This window comes from Carassius gibelio, chromosome A12, assembly GCF_023724105.1.
Source record: "Carassius gibelio isolate Cgi1373 ecotype wild population from Czech Republic chromosome A12, carGib1.2-hapl.c, whole genome shotgun sequence".
Classification (NCBI taxonomy): domain Eukaryota; kingdom Metazoa; phylum Chordata; class Actinopteri; order Cypriniformes; family Cyprinidae; genus Carassius; species Carassius gibelio.
The window spans coordinates 16,595,809-16,614,009 of record NC_068382.1 but is presented as its reverse complement, the minus strand read 5'-3'; the positions used below and the strand labels follow the sequence as shown (position 1 = coordinate 16,614,009).

At 37.5% G+C, this 18,201-nt stretch overlaps 1 protein-coding gene across 2 annotated transcripts; it reads right to left on the bottom strand.

Moving 5' to 3' along the window:
- Positions 1-2,256: 2,256 nt before the first annotated feature.
- LOC128025325 (dual specificity protein phosphatase 3-like) lies at positions 2,257-17,880 on the bottom strand. Of its 2 annotated transcripts, none has more exons than XM_052611564.1 (4): positions 17,444-17,880; positions 17,169-17,344; positions 7,778-8,004; positions 2,257-4,978 (listed from the first exon to the last, which is right to left on the bottom strand). In XM_052611564.1, the coding sequence occupies exons 2-4, from the start codon at positions 17,333-17,335 to the stop codon at positions 4,770-4,772; spliced, it is 603 nt and encodes a 200-aa protein (XP_052467524.1). In that variant the 5' UTR covers positions 17,336-17,344; positions 17,444-17,880; the 3' UTR covers positions 2,257-4,769. The 2 variants fall into 2 exon arrangements, with proteins under 2 accessions (XP_052467524.1, XP_052467523.1); XM_052611563.1 differs by having other exon boundaries at positions 17,169-17,336; positions 17,444-17,878.
- Positions 17,881-18,201: the final 321 nt, after the last annotated feature.

The window sequence follows — 18,201 nt, the reverse complement described above, 5'->3', positions numbered from 1 at the left end:
GTATATGTGCGTGCTTTCACACACAACCCTTGAAGATCCCGTAACGACACGTGACATCAGCGCGTGACGTGTAATGTACGAGTCGACAACGCTTGGCATGTTATACTTTAACTGAAGCAAGCAAACCATCTCTGCGTCAGCGCGGAAAGTGAGGAACTAACTGATCTCTGCTTTATTACAGTTTGCACATATGTGTTCGTCGCGAATGTTGATCTTCCTTCAAAACAGCCGGTAAAAGAGTCGCGCGATAACGCACGTCATCACTTCGATACGGAATTAGATCTGGCTTTTGTTCACACAGCGCTCGTTCCGGATCGATTACCGCAATGTTACTATGTCCCCGACCCGGGTTCGATTCGGTAATCAATTCCGGGACGTGGTTGCTTTCACACAGAAGGCGACCAGGCAATGTTACGGGAATATTGCGGGTCCGACGTGCAGTGTGAAAGGGGCTTAAGGAGGTTCAACCAACTCTGAGTTTAAACTTGAACTCTTGAGTTGACTTACCCTGAGATGGGAAACTGAGTTTTCGGTTACAGCACAGCTGAAATTTGTTGGTTTAATCAACTCTACACTGGCTGACTCTGAGTTAAGCGCGTGCACCACAACTATTAAAAGCCATTATCAATGGAGCACTGATATTACGATTCACCAGTGCAACAGCTCCTGCCAAAAAGCCTGTGCATACTCAGACTCAATAAAAATATAATTCTTCTCAGTGTTATAATATCACAGGTGAAAACTGGCAGAATTTTAGATTAATGAATAGCTAATCATTTTATGGTATCTCATGGGCAAAATATTATATATATATATATAATATATATAATTATAATATCAATAATAATATTTTAAGTGCATTTTTCTTATTTTACAAATGATCTGCCAATAGAGTAAGAAAAATACATAAAGTGGAATTAACATACTTTCTTAGCCGATAGATCATATTTACAGTAGACTAAGTGCAAGTAGCTCTAGATGCTATTTACATAAAAAAAATGAAAATCATGATATATTATTTTTACCATGTAAAAGTAGCAATTCTTTGCAACAGGCTAAGTGTAAATAGTTATTGGATGCTAGTTATACTTTATACTGGCAGATACATACTAGGCCCATTTGCACCTCAGTATTGTTATACATTACCAGGATTCAATAATAACAGATTGTAAATTATTATATTTAGTACAATTATAAACAGTTGCATCATTATTAAACACTCGTTAGGCACTTTATTTCCACTTTTAGAACATTTTGTTCCTTTTTTTACTGAAAATAAATTCTAATGTGACGTGAGGTGAGAAGAACGAGGTCGGCAAAAGCCTGACTCTAACCCAATCAATCACGTTACAAACTAGTTTTCCGTGCCCAAAACATTACTGCCTACACCACTGAAGCCGTTATTCACGTGTCGTATTCAACCTTATGTGTCGAGGAAGGGCAGAGCTAAAGTAGATTTGCTCTTAGTAATAGACACTCAGAATAATATTGTTTCCATTTGCATTAAGATTATTTTTATTACCACACTGGCATATAATTTTACTTAAGTAAAATGCACTTAATTTAGACCCACCCCCCCCCCCCCCCCCCCAGGAAACAAGACTAAGTATCTTGTATAATTTTCTTATATAGAGAATCATTCTTTATTTTATTTTATCTTTTATATATTTGTACTTGGGGGGGGGGGGGTTGGGGTAAGAAAAAAAAAAACACTTAGTAAGAAGAGCATGTTTCCAGCGTGCATCAATTAATGGTTTAAAAACGGGGAGTAGATCGAAAGAAACTCTGGGTTTACCAAAGAAAACCTGCTCCTGATCAGGTTAAGTTCATAGAGTAAGTTACCATGGTAACTGACTCGGAGTATAAGTTAACTCTCTTTCAGAAACAGGCTTGACTTACCCTGCTTTCTCAGGTTTGACAAACCTCCCATTCTGAAACAGAAAACCTAGAGTTTCCCTCATTTCAGGGTTAACATACTCAGAGTTTTCACTTAACCTCCTTTGTGAAACAGGCCCCAGAAAAGGGAGTGTTCTTCTTCTGATGAAGCCTTATAGCCAACAGGGCCAGCAAACACATCTTTATGTTGAAATTTCTAAATATGCTTATTCAAAATGCGTTATTGTTGCTTTTTGAGGTTAAAAGTTGGTGCTAAAAACTTTGAAAGCACAGGCAGATTTCAGTTCAGTTTTAATGACTGATAAAGTCTGTTTGTTTGCCATTAGCACAAAGCATCTTCGTTGGTTCATTTTTCTTTCCCTCTCTTTTTTTTTTTTTTTTTTTTTTGTGACGGCACACAGGGTTCCATAGCTACAGTTGGTTAGGTTGTATAAAGCCTAGGTCTCCAGATTATAATAAAGGAATGTTTATAGTTTGAATGCTTTTGTACATATAGGTATTTGTCCATTTTAAATGTTCTTAGACAAAAAAAACACTATAAGCTAAAATGATTAGGGATTCGCTACAGTAGTATGATTGTTGTGAGGTAGCCTGCAACAGTGTTACCTGTGAAAACAGACTTTTATCCTCTAATACAAAGTAAATGATTTTTAAAGAGAAAAAAATAAAGCAAACAACTCCCCATCAGAGGAAAAAGAAAAACTAGATATTATTGGAGTTTCTAGCAAACAACTGGGTGTAAAAAACAAAAGTGGTGTTTTTGGGTAAGTGTGCCATGGCATTCATGACGTTTAAAAAAAAACATGGATATTGACTATAATATATTAATATATTAGATATTTCTACTGTTAATAGATACTGGTCATACACAAATATTATGGACAGTTCATACATTCATATATGTCAACATCTAAATACGTGTATACAAGTATATGTATCTGGAATATAGAAATATTAAAAAAAGAGGCATAAGTAGTGCTTTGTGTTATACTCTAGCCTACGATTTGTACTATAATATTTTCCCTCAGTAATAAATATGTAGATGCCCAGGAGCTATTAATATTAGATCAATTAAATTTGACAAGAGAAATTAGAATAATTCAAAAAGCTATGTGTTCAAAACTGCCGCATGCACTTATTCCAAACGAAATGATGCTGGTTTTTCTTTAAAGAGGTCATATTATGAGCAATCTAAGTTTGAGTTAACTTTAAGAAATCAAAACTTAGTCCCCAGTCCCAAAATACCATTTACTGAAGCTAAGCTACAAAAAGGTCGCATTCTGAAATGCTGGAAATTTTTTGATGTCAACAAAGTGGATACTTTAACATATGACCACCCATATATACACATCAATGTAACCAAACCTGTCCCAAAGAAGCTATACAGAAATAAAGATACCATTATTCCTAAACTGAATTACTAACGATAAGAGTAAAATGTGGGAAATTTCTAATGTTACTGAATGGTTTAATGGTTCCGCACATTTCAATGAAGACCATTTTTTGTGAATCTCAAATCAGTGTAACTCCTTTCACATGCAAAGAGGACGCTTACATAGAAGTCTTAAAGGCACAACAGCAAAAACGACCTGTTTAATTGGACTAACATTATAAGTGGACCTCAGGGGAAATAATTAAATGATAAAAATATGTATGATATGACCCCTTTAAAACCTCACAGAAGCCAGCAGTGCAGCAAAATGTGTTAGTTCCAGTGATAAAGTGATTCTGTCTTAAGGACAAAGCTAAGCCCGGAGTAGACCCAATCTTATTCAACAGCTACCCTTAAAAATCTGATCTATACTCCACAGACGTCACTGACATGCTTCCTGCGGTCTCTGAACTAGCAGTGTGAAGGGGCACTAGGCCTCTGGATAAAAAAACCTTGTGTAAGGGCACATCATTAGGCAGTTGGTATGGCAGAGGCTCTCCATCTACCGGACGTGTCTCTCTGGTCAAGGCTGACTGTGATCTTGTGGTAGACAAAATGTGGCATGAGACTTGGCAGTTAGAGACAGTGATTCCAGAGTAGAGAGATCTAATGGGGCTGATGCATTTTCACTGCTGCATAGAACCGGGTTGAACCTGTTTGTAGCGTCTGTTGAATCCGAGCTACAACATATGGTTGGTTTGCTGTAGATATAAATTGTTGATTGTATGCTACCGTTCGGCACAACGTGGAATGTTAATTTATTTTGTTGTGAGCGAATGGGGTGTGTGCTGTTACACAACAGTTTTGTCCTCCTGTTAAGTTCGGATTTAAAATGCTGGAAAGCTATCAAAAATCTGGCTGTAGGTCTGTAAATGGGTTCAAAGGTGTATATTTATACCTAAATATCATCTCCCTGCATATACGAATAGAAAAGGGATGAGCAATCACAGTATTTCTGACAATTAGGAACCCAACGGATGATTGTGCTCTACTTTACAATCTTTGCAGATGACAGCTGGGCAAATAAGCTCCAAAAGTTGAATTTGTGAGATATACACAAAGTTGGCTACTGGAATGATTTAGGTGCACCTAGTGAAAAACGGCATCTAATTATCATGGGGGATGATGCAAAAACAAAGCAGTTGTAATGACATAAAATACTGCCCCTACTCCTTCTACAGCCTTAATTATTCAGATATGCCAGTAAATTTCCTTTTACCGGCCATCTGGAAGCAGGAGTAATTTCTCAGGATACTGACAACACCTCATGTGAGTGTGTATGTGAAAGTGTGTTTGAATACACTTTGTTTACCTCCATGCTTAGGCTCTGGATGTACTGTTTGCATACATTCTGTTAATACACTTGGGACTGGAAATAGGACACACTAGTTTGACCGTGTGCCTGCATTTGTAAATATATGTGGGGGTAGAGCACATTCTATCATTTGGTCTTCAACTTGCCCTCCTTTGCCAGCTTTTCGTTGAGTTGGCACAGCTGGCGCTGGAATCCATCATTCGGGCCGATCTCTCGCTTGTGTCTTACTGTAGCCGTGGCAACTCGTACATCCATCTTGTGACGGAGCATGAGGTAAGCGATGACGATAGTGGGCGAACGGCTGTAGCCCTCACGGCAGTGAACGTACACCTTTCCTAGAAGACAAATAATTAATAACAATCAAAAAAAGGCAGGGTTTGGACTACTACCCAAGATCTCAACCTTTGAAGATACAAGATGCAACTTCAGCCTTATATACCTCACCATTAACCTTCACAAATCAACCTTCAGACCAATCCAAACATGAAACCACACACATATTCATTATAGATCAGCCCACTCTCCTGGAGGAATTTACCTCGCCAGCCTCCGCTGTGCTTGTCTGGCAGATGCAGCAGAGGATCTGAAACCTGATGCCTCTGCCAAACGCTTACTTATGTTTTCCCAATGAGTCTTTGTGCTGTTTATGTGTCAAGGAGATAACCTTCATTGATTCTGTTCCCTGTATATCAATGCAGAGCTACGGCAATGCAAAACTACACATTTTTAAAATCAGCTGGCTAACTGGTTTCTTAAAAAGCAGGTCTTATGATATTTTAAAGTGTCCTAGTATTGTGTTGGAGTGCCCTACAACAGGTTTAAATGCATCTAAGGTCAGAAAACATTGTAATTTTCTCAGAATATACATTTAATATTAGAATAATTTTCAATGGTTTCAAAATGACAATACAGTTCTGAACTTACGATCTATAATCACCTCTCTTCCGTAAGCCTACTGTGCTCTGATTGGTCAGCTGGCCAAGTCTTGTTTTGCATGTCCGAAACGAAACACCTATTACCATAATAATTTTTTTTCTCCGGAAGGTTACTTGTATATAAAAAAAATAAAAAATAAAAATGATGTCATAAGGTTAGTCCGAGTCCAAAGATGATACCGATGCAGTCGCTCAACTGGAAACTCCATCACAAGCACGACTTGATCAGGACGTTTCTCAGTGGTAATTGTAAACTTTGTATGTGGTACTGCGATGTGACAGCAATTTCATTTTATTATTATTATTATTATTATTATTTACTTATTTGAGTAAAACACTGTGTCTTCTCAATGTAATGTAAACACAGTAATTAGCATTTTGGGCAGAATAAAATGCAATGGATCAGTACAGATAATAGACCTTGAGGTAAATTATAAAACATTTAACCGTTTTAATTTGATAGACCATCCTGTTGTAAAACCTCATGGTGCAAGAGCCTCAAAAAACAGCGAGAGCCGTTCCTCACTGGCCAAACACATCCATTAAATTGCATGAGCAAGGGGCCGTACATACAGTACATGTTTTTTTCCATTACACTGCACTGTTTTTCAAGTGTTTTTCTATGCAAACATCACACTAGATGGATATATTTGACAATTGCGCTCGAGTCTTGCATCTTTGAAGCATCTTGAACCTATGCAGCAGCATTGTACAAAAGCAGGCCTCAAGTTTTAAAAAAAATGTACTTTTGAAAAAACACGTCTCTAAAGACCTGTTTACACCAATATCATTAATTATATTATCATCTACAGCATCAATGCACAATTTTCTATTTATCAAAAGCATTCTCTGCAGTTATTTTGTATTCTGCTTGAAATGCTTGTACTCTTTAAAGCAATGGCTGTCAAGGTATTAATCATTCATCAACTGGAAAAAAATAATTCCAACAATAAATATCGAAATCCAATAATAAGTAAATCCAGCAATATGTGTGGTACCCAGTGTGAATTGGCCTTAAACTTAGCTTTGTCCCATTCCGCTGCCTTGCATCTCACATTTTAAATGCAAAAACTTGTTCTGTATGAAAGGCACTCTGGATGAAGGCGATCTGAACTTTGGCTTCTCTATCGCCAAATGTGTATCATAGGCAGATATTTGTTTTTCACTTTTGACACTTTTTTGGTGAACCTGAAACCCCACAAAATCCGACCCTAGGTAAAGTAAGACTACAGATTTTTTTTTTTTGGTACTTATGTAACTGAATCTCTCGTCAATCCTCCGCAGTGCACCTTTAAAACACTGTTGCTACAAAGATCTACTGTAAACTTAAAACAAGAACAAATCTAAAACTAGAAGACAAATCAGCAATCGAGACCCATTCCAATGCAGAGCATATTTCTGAAACAGATTCAGTGTGACTCAGAGGCAGCAGGCGCACTCAGACCTTCATCCCTCCCACCGCTCATTGTGATTCAACCAGCAAATTTGCCAGATGACATCAAGCCCACTGTAAGCACGGCTGTCGCAAATGTCACAGCTGAGCTCTGCCAGGCTACGAAGTGGCAGCATATATTCAAGTGGTTTTGTTTCAGCTTAAGCTCTCAGTAAAAAAAAAGATTAGTGTCCTCCCTCAACCCAGGCTTGGCGTCTGATTTACCGCTTACTGGGCTCCTACTGCCAAGATGACTTGCAATTAAGACACTTTATAATAGCTCCTCTGTGTTAGCGATGGCATAAAATCTATGCCATAAAAGACAGGTTTAAATGGACCAATTAAAAAAACTGGTGTGAGATATCTTGGGATAAATCTGCATGTAGAGACTACCAGACCCCCTTTGGGATACATTATTATATGTGGATAAATGTACTGTAACTTTTTTTCAGTGGATTTCAATAAATCCACTACATTTTTTTCCTTTTCATTTTTTTCTGTCCTAACTTTTGCTTGTTGTTTATGCAAGCTAAGCAACAGAACAAAGGGATAAAAAAAGAAAGCTGGGACAAAGGAAAAAAAAGAAAAGAGAAAGGTCAAGTTTTGTATCCTAAATCCACAAAGACACTGCTGGCTTCATTCTTCATTAACTATCAAGAATTGGTGTCAAATGGACTGAAAAAGATATCTGTAATCTCTTTTCTTTACAATTTATGTAGGTATTTACAAAAAAAAAATGGAAAAGAAAAGAAGCATGAGCAGCCGACCTTTTCCATGTGCCAGAGCCTTATCGATGAAGTCTGCTGCTTCCTCAAAGAAGTCACTGATGTTGAACTGCTCAGTGTCATTGGCCTGTATGCCATGGTACGTGATGCCAGTTCCTGTGTAGAACTCTGCGTTGGTGTTCACATGCATGAAAGAGTTTCCCTCTGCGACATTCAGTATGTGTGTCACACCCAGCCGCTGCAGACGCATCACATTCTGGGCCACAAACCTGGGGAGCAGGAGCAGAGCACGTGTGAGACTCACCTGAACCAAACAAACCAATTTTGTGATGTCTTAAAGGGATAGTTCACCCAAAAATGAAAGTTATGTCATCATTTACTCACCTTCCATTTGTTCCAAACCTACCATCAACTGTTTGATTACTAACATTTTTCAAAATATCTTCTTTCATGTTTAGCAGAAGAAAGAAATACAACTGTAGCAATTTGACGTGAGTAAATTATGAAAAAAAAATTATTATTGGGTGAAATGTCCCTTTAAGGCAGTGTTGTAGGCAAGACCAGCTCATTTGAATCAAGAAGAGGTTGAGTCTAAGTCAATAAAACCAAGACCATGAAAATATCCAAGACAATATATTTATGATCTTGGTCTAGTCATGGAACATCTGGATTCGACTCTCTTTTGATCTCAAATAAGCTGGTCTCAACAACAACATTGTCTTAAGGGGTGTTTGCAGACAGCGATCTAACAAATCAACCTGAAGTCGTTTTCATTTTCAATGAAGTCCTTTTCACACATAAAGTGATTTAAAAAAAAATCTAAATGCATGGTGAACTGTGTCATTGTAATTGTCAGCATTCATTACTGGCAGCAAGAAAACATTTTTTTTGTCTAAATAGAATAACATCCCATTTTTACCAGCAGTACCAGTTTGAACAGAGAATTAGTCAATACAATCACAATGCAATTCATTACTTTTTTCCTTGTTCTTTTTTCTTTTTTTTACCATTCACATAATTTCATAAGAAATACTTTCCCATCAGATTAAATCTGCATTATTCCTAGATAAATTTCTTACGGTATATTAAAAAATGTAATTACCTTTCTTGTGTTCTTTTTCTCTCACTGCTGAATACCTTGTAATCATTCATTCTTGTTAAACAGTTACATAACTCCTTATGTTGTGTACGTTTTATGCATTTGCAACAATCAATAGCAATCTGCATGCTCACAGTTTGTAGTTTCAATAAACCCAAGACCCTGCCAACCCCACCCAGAAGCTTCAGCTATGGATCAGTCTGCTATGTCTAGAATGAGACTAATTGGAGCGAATTGTGGTGCCACTTTTAGTTGGAAAAGATGTCATCCTATGTCAGAGGGTCCCTGGGGACAGCAGTGTTCTATACCAGAACAGACACACCAATGAGATCTTGGCTGCTGCCCAGAGGCATACAAAGAGCCATAGGCGTCCAGAGTAGTGCCCAGAATAGGACTCTTGAGTCCAGAGAGAAAAAACAATAGATGAGAAGAGAGATGAGCAGAATGCTCTGTCATGTAGTTGCATTGTCTGTATTTTGCTTGAGCACCTGGAACTCTTTCATCTTTGTCTCCTCGTCTCTCTAGTCCAATCCTCAGTGAGAATGCAGTATACGAAAGACTGCATATATGGGCAATGGATAATATAGATAATATATAACCAAATTCCATTAAAATTCCTTCCTAAAATAATGACACTGTATGTACACAGTTTCAAAAAAACACACTGAATAAAAGACCAGGTTTCCAGCCCTTTTGGTTTATAATAACATAAGGATGGAGCAGCCCCTCAGTCTCTGTTTCTGCCAGCAGTGCAGGCTCTTCAGTGGCGACGAAGTGATGGACTCTGATGCACCGCCCAACACCCATAATCCCCACCCCTCCCAAGTGAGATCCTGTCTATATGGAGCATTTGCAGATTGTGGTCATATTTCTCCCTTTGTGTATGTATGCGTGTATGAGTGTGCATTAGAGAGAGTGTGTAACACAGAGAGAGAAAGTGTTTGCTTTGCATCTTGTTCACCCATCCTGCACTCTGTTCACTGCAGTCCCTTCACATGCATTATTAATGCAAGTCTTATAAAGAGAGGTGCACTGAAAACCCTAATAAGTTGACTGAACTAAATTTATTGAGTAAACTTGTTGCCTCAATTTAATTGAGTAATGGAGTCTCCCAAAACTTACATATTTAAGTTTATTTAACTTGACGGTTTTGTAGACTACCTAAATCCCTCAGAGGTTTAAATGTTGATACTTGATTCATTTGAAGTCACCATTGTGGTGGAAAGTGTTTGGTTTAGTTGGGATCTTGGTCCAGTTACTTCTTGTGTTAATTTGTCTCTTGCTGCTGTATTGGTGTATTTTAAAACGCTGTTTTTGTGGTGAAAAAAAGAAAAATTTTAATGAGCTCAGGTGTTATTTGATGTTTTTTGTTGATGAGAGAGTCATCACATAATACGTATTTGAGATCATAAAATAAGTTTTGTTTGATATTTTTAACAGGCACCAGGAGTAAAATACTTATTTTAAAGATGGACGAAATGAATGCGTTTGAAATAATTTGAGTAAAAGAATCAATCAAGTTTTCACACACACAGACTTCTAGATGTAGCATATGCATCACAATAATGGTGACAAACAAAAGAGCTCCATAGCACAAACTCCTCCTTATTTTCCAGCCTTTTTTTGTTCTGATTGTCACCATTGATGTGATGCATATCCAAAATCTTGATGTCTGTTTGTGACGACATAATCGGTTTTCTAAAAGTAAGTACATTGTTTTATCTACAAAGTTTATATCCATAAAAGTATATCCATCGTTGCAGCAATACATTTTATTTTACTATAATAAGTCACCATTACAAGCAAGATATGTGTATGTTAGATCTCAACTCTCTTTGCCACAGTAACAGTGTTTTACAACACACAAATTACAGTAGCAAGAGACAAGCTTACACCAACAAAGAGCTGACAACACCTGAGCTCTTTTAAACATCACCTTTCTTCGCCACAAAAACAGCATTTTAAAATATACTGTTACAGCAGCAAGAGACAAGCGAACATAAGAAGTATCTGGACCAAGATCCCAACTAAACCAAACATTTTCCACCACAATGGTGACTTCAAATGAATCAAGTATGCACATTTAAACCTCTATTAATTCTCAATAAGAGCTTCTCTAGATGTCTGACAGAAATAAAGTCACAGAACATTGTAAGGAGGATATGTGAACATCTATATCGGATGTACAGAAGACATAAAAAACATTAAAAAAGACGTCATAAAAACATTCTCTCCTCAGTGGATGTCTTTTCAATGTCTGCAAAGACATAAAAATACTTTTTTTTATTTTATTTTTTTTTACAGTGCAGCATAGGGTTTACTGTATTTTCATAAATATTGTGACAGTTTGTCAAAAGGTCAAAGTGTAAATATGCTGTTATTTGTTTTACTTCAGTCTGCTGTCAAAAATAAGAACATCATTTTCAGTTAAATTTACATGTTGAGTTAACTTAAATATATAAGTACACTTTAAATTAGTACCAAGTTAAGTGAACATAATTGTTTAAGTACATTAAATTAGCATCAAGTTTGGTGAACTGAGTGATTTAAGTACAATCTACAAAACCGTCAAGTTAAATAAACTTAAAAATGTAAGTTCTGGGAGTCTCCATTACTCAATTAAATTGAGGCAACGAGTTTACTCAATCAATTTAGTTAATTCAACTTATTAGGGTTTTCTACAAAACCGTCAAGTTAAATAAACTTAAATATGTAAGTTTTGGGGGACTCCATTACTCAATTAAATTGAGGCAATGAGTTTACTCAATCAATTTAGTTCATTCAACTTTTTAGGGTTTTCGATCTAACGAGTTAAGCAGTAACTTTAGCTGTCATGTTCTTTCGCTCAAAGGAAAACGATTGGGCCACTTCATCAAATACTTAAGTTGTAATTTCAATAATCATCTCAAAATCACGTACCACAAGGATTTAAATTAACATATTTCACCAGTAGAAATCATGCAAAACAACTTTATATCTACATAATTTTAGTCACCGAACATAGTACACGAAGAAAAACTTCCTCTTGAATTGTAGTTCAGCAACCAAACAGACCAAAAGGACAAATTTTGTAACCCACCAATTAGTGCTTTTGTTCTCTTGTTGCTAGGCAGAATTTCTCCAATGGCCAATCACATTAAAGGAAGAACAGAGTGACGTTGAGTTTTTCGAAAGGATTACTCATGATTTTGAGCTCACAACACTTGAAATCTTAAGTTTATGCATTTTGAAGGTAAATTAGTTAAATTAACTCATATTTTTAAGTGACAGGGCCAAAATGCAAAATTTTAAGTAATGTTTAGTCAACATTACTTGATTTTTTAAGTCAAGGCAATATTAGGGTTTACAGTGTGTGTTACAAAGAAAGTGGCCCATTGCCCCATACTGCACCTTTACATACAGTAAAAAGTCCAGATTGAGTACTAGCAAAATTCTATAATTTTGTTTATTGTGTATAATCATACTTTGTATTTTTAAAGACGGTTTCATTTAGATCATATCCTAGTCATAACACTAACTGAACTCCAAAGATTTGGCACACTCTTATATCTGCACTCAGTTTAATGTGCTCTGTAGGATTGGCAAGAACGGGAACAAACAAAACAGCGCAGTGTGTGCTGAACACAATGTGGACACTCAATCCAGATGGGTAATTTTTAGGGGTGCTCCGATCACGATCGGCCGATCGTTAATGCGCATCTCGTCAGTAAAGCCGGTTCTCTAATCAGCGGTTAATTCCATCAGGTGCGTGATTTCACATAGAGAACCGGCTTTACTGACGAGATGCGCATAACGATCGGCCGATCGTGATCGGAGCACCCCTAGTAATTATGGATGGGATCATCGCATTTCAGACGTTACGGTTTTGCAATATCAGTCCTGATATAAAACTTTTTAAATCACTGTGCAATATAATACATGTGCAAAAAGTACTCTTTTGTGCATATTGTATAACAAGGGGGGGGTGAAATGCTATTTCATGCATACTGAGTTTTTTACACTGTTAAAGAGTTGGATTCCCATGCTAAACATGGACAAAGTTTCAAAAATTAAGTTGTACGTTTGAAGGAGTATTTTTGTTCCCAAAATACTCCTTCCAGTTTGTCACAAGTTTCGGAAAGTTTTTTTCGAGTATGGCTCTGTGTGACGTTAGATGGAGCGGAATTTCCTTATATGGGTCCTAAGGCACTTCTGCCGGAAGAGCACGCGCTCCCATATAGCGAGGCTGAGCAGCACAGACATTTCACCGATCAGAGCGATTCTCTTTGGTTGCCAGGGCAAGACAACCCTGCACAGATTACCAAAAAAAACAGCATTAAGGGACCAGTGGATGGAGTTTATTTTTACAGAGCATCAATGGAGTTGTGCAAGTGTTTTTGTTTGTTCCCTGCATTTCGAAGATGCTGGTTCACAAGGCCCAGTTTGACGACGGATTTGCGTATCGTTTATTTCTTAAAGATGATGCAATCCCAAGGAAAAAGGTCACGATCGTGTGTTGGATCCGCAGGCGGTGAGTAAAACTGCTTCAAATATCTCTGCCTCCTTGTTAGTGCGTCCGCCTCCCATGCCAGAGACCCGGGTTCGAGCCCCGCTCGGAGCGAGTCGTTGCTGCTGCTGCTCTCGTTCAGTTTCAGCCTCGGGATCTGATTCTGGATCATAAATAAACGGCTGAATCTGACTGTAAGCCATGGTTTGTTTTGGATGATGGGTTTTCCCTCACGGTAATGTCACAGCTTCCACATCTTCTCAACGCAAAAGCCTATTCGCGCTCGTGATTCTTTAGCTCCGCCCACACGTCACGCCTCCAGCAGGTCGTGTTTTTCCGGGAAAAATCGGTACAGACTATCTTTCTCTTATGAATATAATAAAACTAAAAATACTTTTTGGATTTATGAAGGATGCAGTACTACTCTATATGTACTCAGGATTAACAGGATATTGAGTGAAAACGAGCATTTCACCCCCCCTTTGAAATACGCGATTGGCAATCAGATGGTTTTTTGACTTTTTTCGGCCTATGTTTCCGGAAGTGCAGTCGCGTGCACAGACTACATTGTAATCATTCGCTATGTCATTTGTGTGAAAGTATTTCGAAATCTGTGTGCAGGACACGGGCAGCCGATCAGCACTGGACGTGCAGAGCTACACGTCTGGGGCATAGATAGCAGGAAGCGAACAGCTGTTGTTGTACTGGTGCACAAATAAGAGTCCCTTTCCTGCTCACTGAAGCTGCGCGAGCGTACTGTACCTGTCCACGCCCTACACACACATAGTCCATGAAGATATGTTCAGTTCAACTTCTCGTGTGTTGGATGAGAAACGAAATGGTAAAATTTGACAAAACTGATATGTGTATAACACATGTTTGAAAAGCCAGAAGTATACGTCAGTTCTGCATAGGATGATTACTTTTATTTTACCTTAAAATTACATCGACTTAATTTGATTTTAAAATCACCTGCTGTAGCACACTGAAAAAAAGTTTTTCATTCATGCAATTAAAAAAAAAAAAAAAAATAGGGTAATGATTCATAATGATTGGCTCAAGTAAAATAAATATAGATGTGAATCATTACCCTAATTTTTTTATTGGATGACTGAAACACTTAGCATCTTTGTTTTATTCGCACCAACATTATTTGATTTTAACATTTTGGAATAATGTATTTATATAGCATACTTTTATTTAGTCTAACTAGGAAAGACCTTTCTTCTATTTAAAATCAAATTTACTGAATGCTGATTAAGAAACATCTCATTGAATGTGTGTTGATTGTGTTGTTTGTATTGTAGAACTATGCAGTTATTGCCTTTAATTTCACATGGTCACAGTTGATTTTCTTTTAATTTAAGGTCAGTTCTATGTAGTTTCAACCCAATTCAAAAACAAAAGCTAAATGCTGATGTCTGTACCATCTAGGTTTCTATTGAATGTAGGCTACTTCCTGTGCAGTCACTGCCGTTAATTTCAGATGGTTACGGTTATTGTTTTCAATAGCCAAAAGCCAGTTTGGCCTATTAAATACCAATTAAACATCTTGTTTATTGTTTATAATTTCCTTCTTTCTCGTTTGTTGCTTAAAAAAAAAAAAAAAAAATCGGAAATCGGTATAGGAATCGGCCAGTTTGCTTGTAAAAAATCGTTATCGGAATCAGCCATGAAAAAAGAAGAAAGTAATGTATACCTGGGATGCCTTGAGGGTAGGGGTATGCGATATGACGATTTTTTTATTGTGGATGATAAAAATGTCTCCATAATCAGCTTTTAAAGAAATAACTTAGTATCGTGCTACAGCGCACATTCTATCAGCTGCAGTTCTGGCGCCTCCATCATATACTGTACAACAGATGCATTCACAGCACTGTTAACTCAGCGGTAGAGTTAATCTTTTATTATTTGCATGTGCTTTTAAATGTTTCATTCGCACACTTTGTCTGACCTGTGCTTTTTCGGAGCGCTGCATAAACCCGAATCGTGCATGCTAAAGCCTGTCAAACAGCGTCTGATTACTGAACTAAGTTATCATTTGCGCTAATACTGTCAAAACACACAAGGTTTACATGTAGACTCAAGTTGGATGTGTCTAAAATTAAAGTAAACAGTTGAGAGAAAAAGGTATAAGTGCCTGTATTTCAGATGTGTGCAGGTCTTAAAGGGACAGTAGGCCTATTAAACATGCAGCCTACTGTCATTGCTGTCAAGTGATAGATCACCCTAAAATTTCATTTCTGTCATTATTTACACACTGTCAAGTTGTCCCAAACCTGTATTGTGCTGAACACAAAAGAAGATATTTTGAAGAATGTGGGTAACTAAACAGTTGCTGGTCCACACTGAATTTGATAGCAAAAAATACTAAATATGTCACTGTGGAGCAGCAACTGTTTGGTTTTCCAAATTTCCACGTTCCTCAAAACAGCATTTATGTTCAGAAGAAGAAAGAAACTCATTCAGGTTTAAGACCACTTTTGTGTGAGTAAACGATGGTAGAAAAATAAAACACTATGACAGAATTGACAGACAACTGACAGAATTTTTATTTTTGGTTGAACTTTTCCTTTAACGTTAATAAAACAACAAAACACAAAGAGAAAAATCACTCATTGCTCTTGACTGAAGAAATTTAACACAGTTGCTTTAGGAATCAGTTTATATGGTGTTTTATTTTTATATTTGTTCATTCAATTTCTTAAATGCTCCTGCTAAATACACCTATTGCACCTGAAAATAAAGCACTTTTTGTTTTATTTGTATATTATGTGTAGTTGTAATGTGTATCTTTGTCATTCTTTTATCTTTGGTATTAAAAAAAGAAGAACAAAATTTATTGGGGGCCTAAATATGTCTGCCATTCTTTTCTTTTCTTTTTTTTGTTACCTTGAAAAACTTTGTCTTTATGATGGGGAAATTAGTTTGGCTGTAATGCTCAGACAACCTGCAAAATAGTAAATCCAACATGACAAAGAATTTTGATAAAATCGTGATATTATATTTTTTCCATATCGCCCACCCCTACTTGAGGCTGAGCCTAAATCATGGGGTAATTTAAATTTTTTGGGTGAACTATCGCATATACTTTCCATACTATATTAGAAAAGTAACAAAACAAGAAAGTGCTTTAGACTGGTAGTCTACTGCAGGAACAAATCATTTAATCGTGAACCTAATGCAAATTTTAAAACATGAAAAAACCGTAATATGACTACCTTTATAGAATATTAGCTCAAAACCACATATGCAATGTGTAAAGACAGCGGACTTGTCACACAAGTTGTAAACAATCGTTATGAGTCAAAAGTCCCAGTTCTAGATGCATATTTTCTTAGCACATGATTCAAATCATCTTTGTTATCGATGCAGTTGAATCGGCACGAATTTTAATCAGCGCCTCGAGAAAACAATTGACTCGTTAAACCCCTTTGAGGTCGTTTTCTCTTTAAATAATAGAGAAAATATTTAATCAGTGTTTAATGATAACGGTTTAATACAAAAAACACGTGACTGAGGTCGACCTGAAGTGATTTTGTAACCAGTGATCTCAGAGAGATAGCGAGATGGTAACGATAGAGGACAGTCGTGGAGAAAAACAGCTTTTCTTGCAGTCGGAGATGCAGGAGATGACGTGCTCCATTCACATGTTTGTTGTTTTACACGTGGACACAGAAAAATATTTAGGCACTAGTATTTACTGAGAGGGTTTATTTACCGATCCAGCTCAATTGCTTTTGCCACCTCACGAATCAACACATTTGTCCAGTAACAGAAAGCATCTACCTGTCAGTGTTTTTCTGCCATCAGAAGCAGACACACCTCCATAAGATCGTTGAACTTACGCATTGCCGATGTAAATCCTGGGGAAGACCTCATTGAAATGTTGTGCTGGGAGGCTGTAGAAACCGCTGCCGTTGGACAGCAGCTTGTTGAGTTGTTGTATGGTCGCCTCGGCGTCCGGCACGGTGACGTCCAGTGGTCCCTTCGTGGGGCTGTGATGTTTCTTCATGCTTCAGTCCTCCAGAGGCAAAAAAATAAATAAACAACAACAACAAAAGTGTTTATTGATGAAGATGTGGCTGCTTTCAATTCCCCAGCATTTTATTTCCTTCCTCACTCGGTGTGGTTAGCGTGCTTTCCTGAACGCAGGCTCGCTCGCACGGCCGCTCTTTCGCAGGCAGACAGACGGACACACCCGAGACTCGCCCACCGGCGGTCTGATGTGATGCTCCGGTGAGGTCGGTAACAGAACAGGCGGAAGATGGCGACAACGCACCGACCACGAGAAAAGTCACTGAGAGCTGCTTTAAAGGGAACATCACTCTTTCATCGAATCCATCCGTAGTTCAGGTGGGTTAAAGAGACGGCATTCCACGTGTTCATCATGTGGCCTGTTGCGCGTAAACCAATGCCCATAACGCTCGCTCCATCTGACGCTCATAAATCTAGTAACTAGTCTATTTCCACGCACCGGCCCCCCTCCGATCATTAAAGGCCAGATTTGTGTGTGTTCTGTGATTTCTGACAGACAGGTTTACAGTTAGGATTATTTATCTATTTCTCTCTCTCTCTCCAGTTTTAATCCAACACTCCTATCTCTGAAACGTGACCCACCTGTGATTAGATGTAATTCACTCCCATAAGCTAAATGTGTTATTATCTGGTCCAAAAGTATATGTGATTGGAAGAAAATTAAGAGATTATTGTGAGCATTTTCGAAAGTGCTTTTGGGTTCATGTCAAATGTCAAAAGTCAATTGTTTTGTTTCCAAACATGAGTAAAATTAATAATTTATAATAATACAAATAGCCTACTAAATGTTTTGATACTGTTAAACAACAAAACAACTGTTTCTGTTGATAACCATTGTATACT

Bases quoted from the DNA above. Each gene is read 5' to 3' on its own strand.
- LOC128025325 (XM_052611564.1), bottom strand. From the start codon at position 17,335: ATGAAGAAACATCACAGCCCCACGAAGGGACCACTGGACGTCACCGTG. The intron at 8,005-17,168 runs GTAAGTTCAACG...CCTGCTCCCCAG, and splicing joins AGGATTTACATCGGCAATGC to GTTTGTGGCCCAGAATGTGA. The intron at 4,979-7,777 runs GTCGGCTGCTCA...TTTGTCTTCTAG, and splicing joins GGCTCTGGCACATGGAAAAG to GAAAGGTGTACGTTCACTGC.